Source organism: Alexandromys fortis, unplaced genomic scaffold (genome assembly GCF_014885135.2).
Source record: "Alexandromys fortis isolate MF-2015 unplaced genomic scaffold, M_Fortis_MF-2015_v1.1 scaffold_51, whole genome shotgun sequence".
NCBI classification, from domain to species: Eukaryota; Metazoa; Chordata; class Mammalia; order Rodentia; family Cricetidae; genus Alexandromys; species Alexandromys fortis.
Window position 1 is genome coordinate 1,560,771 of NW_026067925.1, and position 17,664 is coordinate 1,578,434.

The 17,664-nt window shown below is 46.7% G+C and overlaps 1 protein-coding gene across 1 annotated transcript in view; it reads right to left on the reverse strand.

Annotated features, from left to right (window-relative positions):
- Positions 1 to 17,664, reverse strand: part of Slamf8 (SLAM family member 8) — a 45,966-nt gene that overhangs the window by 21,147 nt on the left and 7,155 nt on the right. Inside the window, exons 5-7 of the mRNA XM_050142793.1 lie at positions 15,497 to 15,563; positions 15,236 to 15,352; positions 14,615 to 14,729 (exon numbers count right to left, since the gene is read on the reverse strand). Of these exons, the coding sequence (XP_049998750.1) occupies positions 14,615 to 14,729; positions 15,236 to 15,352; positions 15,497 to 15,563 (299 nt within the window). The remainder of the gene's footprint in view (positions 1 to 14,614; positions 14,730 to 15,235; positions 15,353 to 15,496; positions 15,564 to 17,664) is intronic.

Genomic DNA, 17,664 nt, shown 5'->3' on the forward strand with positions numbered 1-17,664 from the left:
TTGTTTTTTACTGCTGAGTAGTACTCTAATATGTATATATTCCATACTTTCTTCATCCATTCTTCCATTGAAGGGCATCTAGGTTGTTTCCAGGTTCTGGCTATTACAAACAATGCTGCTATGAACATAGTTGAGCATATACTTTTGTTGTATGATAGGGCATCTCTTGGGTATATTCCCAAGAGTGGTATTGCTGGGTCCAGGGGTAGGTTGATCCCGAATTTCCTGAGAAACCCAAAGTGATTATTTTGAAAGCCAGCATTCATGCTTTAAATCTCATTACCAAGAAAAGTTACAGAGAAGCTCACGGATCTCAACTATCTGATTGCCTTTACTTCTTCTCTACAGAACTGCCCACAGCAGAGTTTTCAATAGCCTTTTCAGAAGATAAACACGGGAGGAGCTTGGTGTGCGATCTGCTTGTCCCGGAATGGGAACTTCCCGGACAGCCACTTATGGACCACTTGAACCCATTACTTGTAACTGTATTTTATCTCATTAATTTGGAGCCTCACAATGTCCCTGAGAGGGAGATAATTTGAAGACCCTTAGAGAGCTCTGGATTAAGCTACAGAGTGGCAGGGTTGGGCACTGGCCATTGATCTGTCCTCTCTATTGTATTTCCTGTCTGATGTGTACCTTACCGTTCCACCAGACCTCTCCAACTGGCAACTCACCTTGGACTTCAATCATGGCTGGTTCTGAGGCTTATTCAAAACACGCCATCTGCCCGCTGCAGCTGTAATTCCTGCTGTTTCTCACTGTTGCTGTCTTTATGGACAGAAGGCTGTTGTTCACAGAGAAATTAAGGAATTTTCCATCTTTGTAGAGCTTCACCCAGGATAGTGTGTGGCTCATTGCCTAGCCCCGTAGAGTCAGTGTGCCTCCTTCAAACACAGGGTTTGGCTGGACTTGGAGATAGATGTACCCTCGCTGTGAAACATGGGGACAGAACCAGGAATGACAGGTTCTGTTGCTTTTACTGTTCTTTCTCTGTTCCAGATGTAGGTCTCACGCTAAGGACAGAGACTCCTGTGCAGTACCTTTGTTTCTGCTTCTTCATGCTAGACCAGGGTGGGGGGCAGGAGTTCAACTTCCTTTTCTTCTGCTGGCCTGCTCCTTACCAATCTCTCTTCAGTCCTCCGCTTCCCCTGCCCCATCCCCTCCTGTGCCTTCTTTCTGGCTTTCTTCCCTCCCGTCTTCCTCTTCCCATTTTATTTCCCCAACCACACTCTCAAGTTTTCCAAGCTGGCTTCATCCTCTCCATTGTCTGACCTCATCCTTCTTGACTTTGTTCCCACTTTCCTCAATTGGTTCAAATCCCCCCAGTGTGGCATTTTCTTCAGCCATGACCCCTAATGAGGGATACACAAATGCCCACCGGAAAAACAACAACAACAACAACAACAACAACAAACAACATTTTGTCTTGGTTTCCCCAGACCTAGCTTTTATCTTTACCCTGAGAAGGGAGTACCATCTTCCTCCAGTCTAGGAGAGATGTGTTTTCTCTGTCCTTCTAAAAGGCACTCTGTGCTCTGATGTGGACAAGAGAAGTTAGGGATTCTGATGACAGGACCTAGCCTGGGTCTTCTTTGCAAGTGAGGGCCCCAGTGGTATTATCATATCCCTTCTCATTAAAATGTTGGTCCAGGAGAATACTTGGAATCAGGAGGTTCATGGATAAGACATACAATTTGTTCCAACACAGGAAACTGCAAGAGAACAAAGTGATAAAATTAAATTAAGTCACAGAAAAACTTCTCCATTAACAAGTGGTATTTATATCATTTTGAGCTACCAACCACCAGCACCCAAGACACCCAGCACCTACCACTCATCCACTTAATCACTAAAACACTCAGTAACTTCTCCCAACCGTTTAACCAGCAAACATTTATAATGGACACACTCCCTGAGATCCTCTACCTTGCACCTGGTCAAATTTTGCCCTTCCCTCAGACTACAGTCTAAAGAATTTTCACATTCATAGAATCCTATCGCATAGTGATTGCTCACTCAGAGTATTTTAATTAATTTGTGAGACGGTGTCTTGCTCTGTAGCCCAAGGTGCCCTGGAACTCATTATGTAGCCCAGGCTGGCCTCTGACTTGTGGAAATGCCCCCGCTTCAACATCCTGGGTGTTGAGATGGCAAATCTAAGGCACCACATCTGGTTTGAATTTGTCTTATTAAGTTGCCAGCACATTATTGCTGATTCGCCTCTGCTTAGAATGTAATCTGACCACATGTCTTAAAGGCTGTGTTCCTTATACCCAGGACCCGTGCCTGGAACACTGAATTAGCAGTAAGTATGATGGCTAGTCTTACCAACGTGGTTGGATTAAGGACTGCCCAGGAGCTTAGCAGAACACACCTTTAGGTGTGTCTATGAGGCCGTTTCCAGGGATAACTAGGTCATGAGGGTTCTGTTATAATGAAGGGATTCATCCTTTGATGATTTAAAATATGACAGCATTATCGGGAGGAGCCGAAAGTAGGCGATAGGACGTATGGGCAAAGTAGTTCCCTGGAAGGGGATATCTTGTTCTCTGCCCCTTCCTTGTCTACTTCCTGGTTATCATGAGGCAAGCGGCATTCCTCCGTCATGCTTCCCAACCATGGTGAGCCTCCTTTACCACCTAAAAGCAATGGGTCCAGTTGACCATACACTGAATCCTTTGAAGCCACAAGCAAAAGTAAAACAACCTTTCCTGCCTAAAGTCAAGTTTCTCAAATATTTTGAACCCGTAACTAAGAGAGAACTACCATAGGGTGGTGGGTGAACAACCGGCATGCTCACATGCCACCTGCTGTCCCCTCGCTCTTCGTGCCACTTCGGATACAGATGGGGAATTTCAAGTTAATTTTGCACTCAGCTCAGGGTCAGCACATTTATAGGTTTTCAAGTTTTTGCAGACCTATAAAAGTCTCTTTCCTTCCATCTCCCCGACCCTTCTCACCTATGAGCTTGAAGCTGTAAAAATGTGGGCAGGATTTGGAAGCAGACGATCTTGACTGGACTTACCAATCCGCCTCTTTCCATGTGGGCTTGGACAAACTGCCCAGATTCCAAGAGCTTTCAGTTCCTCATTTTGTCACATCATATAATTGGTAATGATAATAGTAACTTTTTTAGAATAGTAATTTTTTTTTTAAATATGTGGTTGTAAAGGTTATACAGACCCACGGCTGGGGAACTGGCTATCACACGAACTGAAAGCGGAAAGAAGGTTTGACCTCAGAGTAGACGAGAACCTGCTCTATACACAGGCTTCCCTTACCTTTCTTTCTCACTGGAAAATGACCTTATCGTTACAAAATGCTGAGCAAACAGGATTGAGAGTCCTAAAGCTTGTAACAAAAGAGAAGTCATCCAGGCAGCAGAGTCACTCAAGTGACGTCATGTCTCCGAGTCCCAGTGACTTGTTGCTCCATTGGACAACAGGACCTTGGAGTTATGCCTGTGATTACAGAGGCCTCTGCAATCAAGATGGTAGCCGACTGGGACCATACTAAGTGACGCTTGCACGCATCAGTTCCGATGGAGAGGGCCCAGGGACCTTACTTAGATGTAGGCTGAAGCTGAGGTGACATTGTGACGAGATATCTAAGAACTATTGTCAGACTAAAGTTGTATTATGGAGCCCCGAACCATGAGAGCAGCCGAGAGTTTCTTGCTTCGCAGTGGGAGGGGGAAGAAAGCTGCGGTCCCAGCACACCAACAGAGCACATCAAGCAAGGCAAGGCGGATGAGGGGGAGGGGGCAGGGTCTGGAAACCATCTGCACTGATCGGAATGCCGAAGGATTTGGAAGACATTTATCTATAAGGATACAATAGAGCACAGACACAGCAGTGGCTTTCAGTCATTCTTCCGAAGAGAAGGGAAAGAGTTATTGTGGAGGAAGGAGACGGATTATTGAAAATTAGAGGGATCAGGGAGGCAGACTTAGCTCAACATGAAGAACTCTCCCACAGTGGGTCTCTTCTATGGAGGAGCATGCTGCTTTGTCAAGCCATGGCCGCCATGGCACCGAGGAGTGTGTGGAGGTCCCATGACACCTGCCGTGGAAGCTGTGTGAGTGGGCTCCACAAGGAGAGGAAACTTGTGTAATTATTGGCTCAGACGAAAGCTAAGGACCGTCCCCCAAACTTTTCCATATTTAATGCTGAGGCAAAGCCTATTGTGCTGGATGCCTGGACCTCTAGCTTTCTAGACATCTGATAACTGATAACTGCTCATTGTTGCACATTCTCGTGACTAGACCCCCCCCCCATGTTATTTAAAATAAATTTCTATTTTCTAGTTTTTTTAACTTTACTTTTAAAAAGTTTTATTTATTACATATGCAGTGGTCTTTTTGCATATATGCCTGCACATCAGAAGAGGGTACCAGATCTCATTATAGATGACTGAGAATTGAACTCAGGGCCTCTGGAAAAGCATCCAGCGCTCTTAACCTCTGGGTCATCTCTCCAACCCTCCTATTTTCTAGTTTGCTGATTAGAAGCCACCTATGTCTGAGCAGAAAGGAGGGATGGGGAAAGCACGGGACTCAGCCTCTAATGGGTGGGTGTTGGCATTCTTGTTTTGCTCTTGTTAGCTCCAGGAAGATTTCTGAGAGCCTTAGTTTCCCCCATTGATCTAGAAAATTCTAATGGCTAGAAACTACAAAGCAGACATTCAGTGGTTTTGCTCTGGTTTTCTTCTCCGTCTCTGTCCACGTCTGAGAGGAAATAGCAGCTGTGCACTTTCTGCAGCTGTTACCACATGCCCAGCCCTGGGGGGGTATGTGTCTTGGGATGTTTTCCTGGGATCCCTAGGCAACAAGTGTGGGCTGCTTGTGTCTAGTTCTCCATTAGAATAGAGTAGCACCATGGTATAGAAGAGAGAAGAACACAAAACAGAGCAGACGGTTTCCTCTCAGGCTTAACTTTTCACAAACTCTGCCCAGGAAGAGGTCACAGTTAGGAATAATCTTGCTTTTCTGTTCCATGAAATAGACAAACAAAAAAGAAATAGACAAGCAAATAGACCATTAAAAACAAGTTCACTTTCTTTCTCTCCCCACTCCAAAAAAGTCAACTAAAAAAACTGTCTATGGAAATAAAATACATACACAAGTTATGACTTGGGGTACAGCAGGATGAACCTAGCTGAGAGTCAGCTGAGTCTAGAGGGAATCAGAGACACTCTGCATGGTGGTTGTTGACTTTCGGATCAGTCACAACAAGGCCGGCTAATGTGGCTGGAAAAGTGGAGAGACACAGGGATTGATGACTCTTCACACCAGCCCCGAGGACCAGTAATGACCTTAAAGCTCACCATACTCCCTACAGAGGGACACGGGACAAGGTAGGCAGAAGAGAAAGACAAGCTTGAGAAGAGCTCTGGAGAGCCAGTATGCAGGACTTTTGACCAAGTGAGAAGTATGGTCTTCAGTAAGCGGCTCTTGAAGAAGGCTAAGGTGTCATAAAAGATGTTGCCTTCCAAGCATTGCCTCCTGTGTTCACAAAAGGTGTGAACTTACACCCCTGTCTCTGATCTCCCCCACAATACTCCCAGGGGACTCCTTTCCTTCAGTAACTGTTTCTTTTTGGGATAGTCCCCAAATCATTTCACAGGGTAAAAGTGACTTTGGGAAACACCGGAATCTCAGAGTCTGTTTCTCTAGTTTATTTCTTGTCTAGTTTATTTCTGATGATGGGCCTGCCTTGCCAAGAACCTTGGCAAAAGAGCTAGGAAACAATGCAGAAAATTCCACCCCGTACCATTTCCCTCAGCTTGCCAGTGTGCACACACTTTTCTCAAGTTCCAGGCACTAACTGTGAGTCTGGAAAGGGAATGGTTAGGAACCATGTCCCAGAAACCACTTGCAGGGAGCTGTAGAACTATCCAGCATCGCATGGTGCTTTTCCCGAGGCAGAGCAGGCTAGTCGCAGGCAGACTTTAAAGTGAGGGTAGAACAATTAGCCCTCTTGAGTATGTGGGTAGTCCTTTTGACCTAAGAAGTGTTATAGCTTAAAAAGTGGGGAAGAAATTTGATAAGCTCAAATGGCATTTCCTCTCTGGTTACATATATGTTGATTTTATCCAACACAAAATATGAAGGAGTTAGGTAAACCATTAATAAGCACTTCCTGTGTTCTCACAAAGCTCACGCCAGGGAACCAGGATGGGTTCTCGCTGTCAATTATTCCTATTGGGAAGCTTCAGAGACTGTGCAATATCGGAACCACTCATCATTCAACTTCCATCCCTTAAAGATGAAGTCCTTCCTTGCTATAGTCTGGCTCTAGAAGATTCTCCAAAAGACCCATGGATTAAAGGCTTTGTCCCTGGTTTGTTTTAAGAGGTGGGGCCAATGTGAGAGGCAACAGTCATGGAGGGCATGGCCTCAAAGAGCCGTTGTGGGACTAGGGCTCTTCCTCTTTCCCTGCTTCCCAGCAGCCTTGAGGTAACAGGCACCGCCATGCGCTCCCTGCCATTATTTGTTGCTGAACCTTAGGCTCAGAAACAGATTCAGCCACGCTGGGATTAGACCTGATAGGGTTTACTAAGAGTAGAGGATATGCGATGACCCAGCATCTCCCCGAGAACGTTTATGTATGGGCAGCAAAAGACACGCAGAGTGTGCTCACACAAGCTTTATTTAAGAACTCAAAGGCCTCTCACGGAGATCTCCATCGACTCTGAGGACAGAACAGAGCACATGGCTCTGAGGTGGAAGATGGAGGAATCTGGGAAAGCAGTAGGTGGGACTTTCTGGCAGTAAGGCTTTCTGAGGAAGTCTAAATGAGAAGTTCTCTGCGGTCGGGAAACGTCTCCATGTGTTCATTGCTGAAGGCAAGGGCAGAGAGAGTGAGCTTCCTGTATTCTCACCACAGATTCTCTGACTCAGGGGGAATGGGGAACCCACTAGACACCGACAGGCAGTGACCTGGTCACCAGGCTGCTCCCGTATTCAAGGAGTAAGGAGGTGAGATAGAGTACGGTGTCTTGCCCATTCTCCCAGAGGGTACCCGTGTTTTCCTCCATCATTCTTTGCCTATAGACTCCCGATTAGGGTTTTCTTCAACTTTGTTTCAGCAATGGGTAAGTGGGCGGGGCCGGTCAGTATAGGGGAAGGAGACAAGGGTTATGGGTAACCACAAATGTCTTCACACACAAGGCGCCTGTGATGTTGTGACCACAGAATGGCCAAAGCATCTCTCTGGCTTCATTTACTGTCATTGCATCCCTGCAGCTGAGAGTGTGAAGTGAACCCCAACTTATCATGCCACCCCTGCAGGGGACATGGTGTTGTACCTTCAGAGATGAACGAATCAGCTCTCTGAGCTCAGCTGGCTGCCCAGCATTCCCTTATAGATGAAGGTGACTCGCGAGAGTAGCAGTAAGGTTGCACACCTGCCTAGATCATTTATCTTCCAGGACCCAGACTACCCTGAATGGAGACGGAGACCTCTACTAGTTAGTGAAAGACTCCAAACCCGTCACACCTTCTTGCATCTCAACATGACATTGTTACTAACGAAGTCCGCCAAAGAACCAGGCAATTGAGTTACAAAAAGAAAACTGCAAATGTTTTGATTAGGTTTATAATTTTTTTTTGTCAGGCTATATTCATGTCCTTGTCTGCAGGTAAGATGCACCTGCAGAGGACTGGACAGAAAGGCGGGAGGACTCTCTTCCAAAAGAGGCTGGAAGCCCAGGTACCTAATTGTGTAGGTCACTGTCAGGATAAGAGCTGTGAGGGCTAATGATCAGTTTAACTCCCAGGAGGTCAGAGGGTGAATTCAGGAGAGTGGTCACTGGGGACAGCTCTGGGCATGGGGGCAGCAGGCTAGCTGGGGAGTCAGCCACCCAAACCTGAATCCTTGCTTAGATTCTTGTCTTGTTTTATTGTGTGTGTCTCTGTGTGTCTGAGTGTGTGTCTGTGTACCACATTCAGTCAAGCATCTTTGAAGGCTAGAAGAGGGCATTAGACTCCTGGCACTGGAGTTACAGTTGGTTGTGAGCCACCATGGAGTTGCTGGGAATTGAACCCAGATCCTTTGGAAGAGTAGCCAATGCTCGTAATCATGGAGCCATCTCTCCAGCCCCCTTGCTTTGATTCCTAATCTGCTGAGAGATCTTGGCTAAGTTGTGCAACAGGTTGGGTCTCAGGGTCCTTATCTCTAAGGTGAATAAATGATTATGTTTCAGGCTAAAAGTGTAAAGGTTACCTGAAATAAAAAAAAAAGAAAAAAAAAAAACAGGAAGCACTTAGACAGTGTTGTCTCATGGAGCACTCCAAGATGCCGGAAATGTCCCCTGGCTGCTTCCTGTAGTAGTACTTGATTGCATCGTAGCTATCAAGTATTTGAAATTGGTTGGCAAGGCTGAGGAACGACAATTGTATTTGCTTTTGTTTCAGTTAATTCAATATTCAGTGCTCCACGTGGCTGCTGGCTGCCTTCTGGATCATCACAGGATGAGCGAGCGCCGTGCCACACGAGGAAGAAGAACGCGATGAAGGCTGTCGCTGTTAAAGGAAGAGCGAACCAGGCAGTCTGGAACTACTAGACTTCCTCCCAAACCGCACTTCTTGGGAGGTCCAAAAGGATGAAGCAATTTGAGTGGAGGTACTCGGCTTTTCAGCTTGTGATTGGAACCACATGGCTTGCTGGAAGCAGAGCTCCAAGAAAGACCCCCGCCCCCTTGAACATTTCTGAGTTAGCTTCTAAAGGCAGGACGAGTTGGAGACGTGTATTAAATGCCTAGAACTTAGGGTAGGAGCAGAGAGATGAAGAGTAAGGTTAAAGAAGGAGCCGGATTGGAACCTGGCCAACTCCCTCTATTTCCGTCACCTGTCTCCTCCCTTTGAGGCAGCGAGGCAGAACCTGGAAGGGCCAATGGAAAACTGTGTTTGAGTCAGGTCTGCAGCGCCCTCTTGTGGCTACCTGAAGAACAGTTGCCCTAAGGAGGATTTTTTTTTAAAATTAACAACCAAATGCCATGGCTTTCTTCACCCATCCATCCATCCATCCATCCATCCATCCATCCATCCATCCATTCAGCCACTCACCTACCCTTCCTTCCACCTGTCTTTTCAACAATCCTTCCAGCCAACAAACTTTTTCAAGATCTTCTCTTATTCCCAGTCCATCTTTGCCTCCCCGAGCTCAGAAAAAGACAGGCATATATTAGAATACAGTCTTTGTGCTTCTTAAGGCATTTCCCAATTATTCTGTTTATCATATGGCATTGAACCTGTTTTATCATCTTCCTCTACTTAATGTTCGGTCTCTTCAAAGTCAAAAGCGAGATCCAATTCATCTTCGTGTCTCTAGTCCTAGCGCAGCGTGTGACGTTCAAGATACATCAAAGCGTAGTTCCTAGGAGTGCTGGAAACAGAAAAATATCTGCTGAAGTCTTGGCCAAGCTGCTTAGAGTGGGAAGCACCTGAGACAGTGGCTTAGCTTTACTGAAGGTCAGATTTAAAATTTTTACCATGGTGACAGTGACACCCAGCCTTTAATATTGTGCAGAGAGCTCACTTTACATATGGAATATCTGTATTTTCACTGTCCCCGTCCCCTTCTGCAACTGGACTCTCGTATGCCTCCTTAGGAGCCATACACGCCCAAGGATACTCTACCTTTTGCCTCTCCTGAATTCAGTCATGCCATCTCAACTGGATTTTTTCACTAGATGCTTTTGAAAGATGCTCATGTTTTCTTCACCCGAAGGGCACTCCAGACAAGCCAGCTGCCCCTTCCTTTGTTGTCATATTTGTGACACCCCAGACATACATAGCCATTCTGCGTCTGGATGCCTCAAATGGCTATAGGTGTTATAAGCTCCAGGTCCTCTCAGTCCTCAGAGCATTTAGGTAAGGCCATGTTTCTAGCTGTGGTCAGCTTTACTCAGTTACTAAACGTTATATTTAAACGTCATTTATTTGTGATATTTTTATATTTTTATATTTATTAGTGATATTTTATTTGTATTTTAATAAATAAAGCTTGCCTGAATATCAGAGTGCAAAGCTAAGCTACTATAGGCCAGGGACTTGTGGCTCACACATTTAATCCCCCAGGACTTAGAAGACAGAGGCAGATTGATCTCTGTGAGTTTGAGGCTACCCTGGGTTATCCAAGACCGATTTAGAAACAAATCCAGATGATGGTGACTCACACCTTTAATCCCAAAACTAGCGAGGTGGAGACAGGAGTGATATGGCTGGGCGGAGAGAGGAATATAAAGGGGAAGAGACAGAAACTCACTGGAGTGTGGAGTCTGAGGATTCGTGGAGACAGGATCTCACCCCTTTGATCTAAAGATTTGGTAGAGGTAAAAGGTCTCTCTAGTGGAGACCTTTTTGCTTCTTTGCTTTTCTGATCTTCAACTTGAACCCCAATATCTGTCTCTGGGTTTTTATTATTCGTGCTACAGATAATCTTGGGGCTAGAGAGATGGCTCAGCGGTGATGAGCACTGGCTAGTCTTCCAGAACTTTGATTCTATTCCCAACATCCATATGACAGCCTATAACCATTTGTAACTACAGTTTCTGAGGATTCAATGCCCTTTAATGGCTTCCATGGGTGCTGAATGCATACGGTGCATAGTCAAACATGTAGGCAAAACACCTACACACACACCCACACTAAATAAAGGGAAAAACACTTTAAAAAGACAGCCTTGGGGCTGGAGAGATGGCTCAGAGGTTAAGAGCATTGCCTGCTCTTCCAAAGGTCCTGAGTTCAATTCCCAGCAACCACATGGTGGCTCACAACCATCTGTAATGGGGTCTGGTGCCCTCTTCTGGCCTGCAGGCATACACACAGACAGAATATTGTATACATAATAAATAAAAAAAATAAACATTTAAAAAAAAAAGACAGTCTTATGTGCCACAGAGCAAACATGTTTGGGAAACCCTTAGGTGTCCTTGCTGCCTTCCTGTCAACTCAACCCAGCCTGTCTGTCTGTCTCTGGCCTCCATCACACACATCACCAGTCTACCAAGTCATCAGCCTTGATCTCATGTCATTATAGGGAACATCAACATTGTTCCCATTCATTGTTGCTCCCTTCTTTAATACCAGGACACAATGGTTTTCTCACTTGTCTCCCATCTCTGTAGGGAACTTTCCCACCATCCCCTGCAGGCACAGCCTCCCTCCTCTAGAGGTTTTGAAAGAGCTGTGCAGACTATGGTCACAGGTCCGTTTTCCTTCTGTTTTGTGTTCTCCAAGCAGTCTCACCTACGCCACAGATTAGATTACTATCTGTGGTCCAGGGACTCCCCACCGTGTCTTTCTAGTCCCAGGTCTAACCAAATGTCAGATATGAGTGTCCGGCTACTTCTGTAGAGCTGCATGCAGGTATTTGACTCAACCTATAGAGACTGAATTCTTTCTTCCTGGTTAGTCTTCACTGTCAACTGAACTGGATTTAGAATCACCACGGCAAGATTTCTATCTGCGTACGGGTGTGTCTCTGAGGGTGTTCCCCCAAACATTAGCCGAAGAAGGATATCCACATTGAAAGTTGGCAGCACCGTCCCAGGGTCTTGGGTTCAGCCTGAGGAAGTGCGTGGGAGCAGGAAACTTCTATGGTTCTGACGGCAGACAAGTGTGATCGGCAACCTCAGCCCTCCGCAGCCATGTTTTCCTTGCTGCGATGGCTTGTGTCCTCAAACCAAGAGCCCAAACAGACCTTCCCTTCACTAAGTTGCTTTTGTGATGTATGTCGTCACCACAATGAGAAAAGTAATATACTTCCTCACCTGGTTCTCTCCTAAAATTTTTGGTGTGAGCTAACAGGGCCGCTTATCCCAATTCGAAAGTCAGGAATTCAGTGCCTTGATTTTGGCTATAATCAAAATGCAAATGAGCCAGCGAAAATGCTGTCACAAACACACCAGACACTATAATCTAATAAATCCCCTTTGTACTGTCCATTCATTGTATTTGTTCTGTCTCTCTAGAGACCTCTTCCTGTCCTCACCACTGCCTGTGCTGGGCGCGTGTATAACCCACCTTAGCAATTGGCACCTACATCTGTTAGTACAACCGCCTCTGGCGTTCATTCTCCTTCAGGCCTGTGTGTTTCCAGAAGGCACATACCAGGTGTGTCCTGGTCCTTGTGCGCCTCGACGTCTGGCGGAATTTGTGTTCACCAAAGCAAAACAACGGCTAACATAGAGACCCCTCTTTGTGCTCCTGTTTCTGCATAGGGACAGTGTGGATGGCTGCTAAATTGTTGGGGCTTGGGGGGGTGAGGCTGCCGTCACTAAAGTAGGAGTGTGCCTGTTTGGAGTGGACTTGAACTTTGCCTGTGCAGCTCTTTGGACTCACATCTCCGTGTTCCTCACTTTTCCTTTGCGCACCCTTTCTGCCCCTCCTCATGTGCACCTCCGCAGGTAGCATGCTAAGCATCGCCTGTGTGCTTCAGATAGGACACCTGTCACGAAGAACACGCGGTTACTAAGATCAGTGTTAATAATTTGGGACTGGCTTCATAGAAGGGGCTGAATACTGCTGGAGGCTCATTCTTCTCTGGAGATCGAGAAAGAAAAGCATATATAATTAAAGTGATAAATTGGATTTTTTTGGCTTCTCTGTTTACCGCTGTCAAACATAATCTATTTCATGCATTTATACAGAATGTATAAAATAGTCCAGAATTAATTTTCTTCAGTTTGCTTATTTTCCACTCCAGGTCCCCGGGTAGATGCACAACCTAGATAGGGCGAGGAAGACTGTAAGACTTGTGTATTCAGAGGAGATGGCAGTGGAAGATTTAGCACACTGAACCCCGGGAGCTGGTGACACCCATGAGCAGGCAAACAATAGGAGAGGTAATGACTGTCGGGGGAACAGCTTGAGACCTGGAGCGGATGGAACAGAGTGAGCATCCCAGCTCAGGCTAGTGAGCTGTGGGGCTTGGACTCCAGCCTCCTTCCTTTTCTCTGAGTCCCTCTTGCATCCACTCGTCCACTGCTCCCTTTCCTCTCCCTCCTGTGTTCTTTTCCCTCTGCATATGGATGCAGACAAACATCCTAAATAATCTCCTCCTTTATGTCCTTGTCCCTAGTGCTCACCCCATTGTCCTCCTTTCCTCAGAGTTAAGCTTCTCAAGAGACACACCCTTCAGTCCTCTCCCTTGTCAATCACAGGCCCCCTGGCCTCCTTGCTCCTGAAGCGCCCCCACTCTACTGAAATGCTTCATCAAAGCCACAAAGACTCCCGTACTGGCAGCTCCAAGGGGAGGGGGAGACTCTCTGCCTGGCTCTGTTTATTTGGCTATGCAGCAGCATTTTCAACAGTTGAACAGGGCTTCCAACTTGAAGCAGACTCTTGGCTTGGCATCTCTCATGGCCCCCAACAGCCCCATTTGTTCTTCTGCCTCGTTAAGTCTTTTTGCTGGGTTCTCTTTTCCCTACTCTTAAATGGTGGGGTGCTTGGAGTTTGGTCCCAGCCTTCTTTTTTTTTTTTTTTTTTATTTATACCGTCTGTCCGATGGCATGGCTCTGAAGAATACACCGGTGACACCTAAATTTATACCTCTTGACCCTGCTTGACCTTTCCCACGGACTTCTGAACTGGACACACAATTGCCAGCTCTGTCCCTCCACTTTTGCGGCTGAAAAACAATGAGATGAAATTCCTCATCCTGGGAAGCATCCACTGACCCACCCTTTTTACTGCCTTTCTTCAACTACCTTTTCTTCTCTCAGGGCCTCTCTGCCTACTGCTTAAATAAAACCTGAGACATGCTCCACATCAAATCTCCGGCCAAGTTCCATGGATTCCTTTTTCAGAGGATGCCACAGATACATGTCCAGGCACCACGACTGGGGTTCCAGCCTTCTGCACCCATTACTATAAAGAAACCTTCGTGTGTCCCCTCACCTTGCTCTCAGTCTGCTTCCCCCACTCACACGCAGAAAAGTGACCCACCCATAGTGCCAACAGACCAACATAAGGGCTCCTCCGCCTAAAGCCCCGAGGTCTCTGCATTACACTGAGAACAGTGCCTCCATCCCACCCCTGCACCCCCCTTTCCGGCATCCTGCAGCACTGCTTCCCGCCTCCCTGAGGCCACACCCCTTCTCCATGGGTCTTGTCTCTCAAGCCACACTTCCTTGTAGCTTTCATTTGCATGGGTCTCACCCCCACCCCATCCACCATCTCTTCCTCCACAGCAAACGATAAATGAAAACATTAGATAATAAAACAGTAGAAGACTACAAGGAGTGTCTAGGCCTCCACCCTCCAGCTATTTAATTGTAAATTTTGGTTACATTTACTTTGGGCAGTTCTTTCTTCCTCGATACTTGCCTCCCTTCTTTCTTCACCATTTCTGCAAGGTAGCCCAGGCTGGCCTCAGTTTCCCAGTGGTCCACTCCGCCTCCTGAGTTCTGGGGTTACTGTAGTTAAGCTTGTTTCTTCTTTCTCTTCAAGCAATAAAGTCCATGTTTCAGCCAAGGGCCCATGTGGTTCTCCACTCCCACATGTATCTGGTATTTATTCTTCTCATATCTGTTTTTGCAGTCATGACGTGTGTGTGTGTGTGTGTGTGTGTGTGTGTGTGTCCACCCACAATGGTGTCTGGCCTACCTGCAATTTTCTGTAATTGGTGCTTGAGAGAGGGAAGACTCCAAGGCTCCCCCTTTTCCTCAGCGTGGGTTGTTGTGGGGTCTCCTTTTTCCTCATGGCCAGTTGGCCACCAGGCCTGGAGGACAAAGGGACCAGAGGCAGCGTGCAGGGCTAGGTACAGCCTGTGAGTACCGCAGATACAGCTTTCCAGGAGCCGGCTTCGGGAAGACAGCTCAACTTTTATTTCAGAGCGAGGAGACACGGAGGATGAGAACTGTGGCTGGAGCATCACCTGGTTTCATTAAACAGCAGGCTCCTATCAGAACAGCCAGAGCACAGCCTAATTCAGCAGCAGAGGGGAGTGCATGCGGGGAACTGTGTCAAGGGTCACGCCTGAGGCAAAGCTGGTATCCAGGCTCAGGACCAGTCTCCACACAGGGTCAGGCAGAGAGTGGGAAGCCCATCCTGGGGGAAGACTACCGTCTTGCGCTGAGCTCGGAAAGAGTTGTCCCTCCATGGCGGGCTGCAACTCTGGTCCAGCAGGGCTCCCCCACGGGTAGTGACATGTGACGGACACATGTGGTTTTCTGTTGTCATTTGCCATGGTGAGAGGATTTTACTGCGTGTGGATGTCCAACTCACATGTTCTCCGGGTTGTGGATAATGGCGCCCTTTTCAGTTCTGGCCATCGTAGACAAAGCTGCAAGGGCATTTGCACACATGTCCTTGCGTTCGTGCTTGAGTTTCTCTAGGGTAAACCTTTAAAAACAGCATTCCTGAATAATAAATAGGACATGCCTTCCCAACTGTGCTAGATAATGGCACATTGGTCTTTAAAGTGGTTGAACAAATTCCCAGACCTAAACTAGTTTAGCATTTTCAGAACTCCACGTGCACCCCTACGAGCTGCGGGTCTGGTCTGTGCCGCCAGGGGGCGTCAGGCACCTTGCCTGGGCAGCCTCCTGCTCTCCTGTTAGAAAGATCCCGGCAGTGCACAGGATAGACTTCAGTTTATAGATGGCCCAGAAATGGGGGCCTAACCAACCACAAAGCAAAACAAAACAACAATAATGATAAAAGCAAAAACGTACCCGTCTTGAAGGAAAACGGACCCACATTGATAAACATTTATGTGCTTAACATGCAATATAAGTACATACAGAGCTAACTTCACGTATCTATTTGTTGTAGATGTTTAAGAAATAAAGTAACTTCGCTGATCTTTTCCCTCCTCTCTTTCTGGGTTCAGCCACGATTCCGAGTTTGGGGGGCCTCCAAATGACTTATTTTTATATGTGTGTCTCCATAAAGTATCTACAGGACTGTTTTTATTCTTTATCTAATAGTGCACAAGTTTCTTTCCTGCACACCCAGCCTGGACCCCAGAACACATGTTCGTTGCTGTTGCAGTATGGCAGGGCACGGCTCTCCCACTCTTTCAAGAGTGTCTTTTAGGTTGTTTGAAGTTTGGGACCATTTAAACGATGGTGGGTATACACTTTGCCAAGGTGGATAGTCTTGGGGTTTGCACATGCTCAATTTTTAAGTTCCTGGACTCGTGTCTGGCATATAACAACAGTCCAGTAAATATATTGAGTAAATAAATAAATGGACAGCCTCCAATGTGTTTCTAAGTTGCTCAAATGCAGTTTGTCCATAAATATATATGTAGTGGTTGGATATATGTACATGCATATATGTCTATATGTCTATATGTTATGTTCTGGGGTGAACTCACCCTCCAAGGATACTGTATTAAATCATACATCATCAGCACCTTGAGAGTTTGAATTTCCCACAGCGTTGCCAGATTTAGTTTGAGATTGGGTATATGTCCAGCACTGCTGTATATAAAATCATATAACAGTTGTTTTAATTTGTATTATATTAAGTCCTTTCTGATAGCCCCATCTGGTATTCCCCTTGACATCTTCTGTGGCTTCCACTCTATTAAATCAACAGAAGAGGGTTGAAGTGGGGTGAGGGTCACTACCAAGGCTGGGACCTGACTCCTCAGTGGAATTGCAGGTCCTTATCCATCCCTGGCCTCCCCCTTTTCCCCACAGGCTCTTGAACACATGCACCAGGAGAGACTTGGGATCTCACAGGACAGAAGAGCTCAGCAGGGGGACCTGGGCCACCCTATTGTCTAGGTGTACCTTGAGTTCTGAAGGTTTATACTCAACATGAGGATGGGGACAGGGCTCTACGGGTGCCTACGCTGCCATTTCTAGGCTCCCAGCTGAAGGGGGCCAGGTAGAGGCATGAGGGTCCTAGATCCAGGTGTTCTGGCACTTGCAGCCATGTGGATTCCTCTAAGGACCCTGCATACTCCCAACAAGGGAGTCTTCAGGATGTTTCATCTGCCTATGGAAAAATATACAGAAAAATGTCTGGCTTGCTCCCTTAACTGACAAATTGGCCATTATTCGAAGGAGAAAACAGGCTTGAATTAAGGGGCAGACGTAACAGCATGCAGTGCTGACGAGTATGGGGGACAACTGAGGCAGAAGGCTGGAATGTTCAGGAGTCTTCTTGGCCTTGGGGCCACAGGGAGAAATACTGGAATGTTGGGCAGAGTGAAGCCCCAGGGCCGGGTGCTCCTGAAGACATGTGAGACTTATCAACTGGAATATGACAATAGTTTGATTTAAAACCTGACTTCAGAGAACCTGGCAAAGCAGCGGGCTTGCAGGAGCCTGAGCCAGCCACCACGAGAAAGGCATATTTCCAGCACACAGGGATGACACTCACTTGAGTTCTTTTCCCATTCGAAAGCATTAAAAAATCATAACCTGCGAGCCCAGAGGGTGAGCTCTCCGACTTAACAACCCTTCCACTTCCTTCGGCGAAGCATTACCATCATTAACTTCCAGCAAGAGGAGAAAGCGGGTTCTTACTCAACTCTCATCCTCTGAGAAGCCTCAGACACCAGTGGCGTGCGGCCTCGTCTCCCTTTGACAAAGTTAAATCAGAAGCACTGCACAGCTACTCAGTCATGGGGCCATTCTGTCAGAACGGAACTTGAGAAAAATGGAGCCCAGTGACGTGTCCTCTGCTCAGAATCCCAT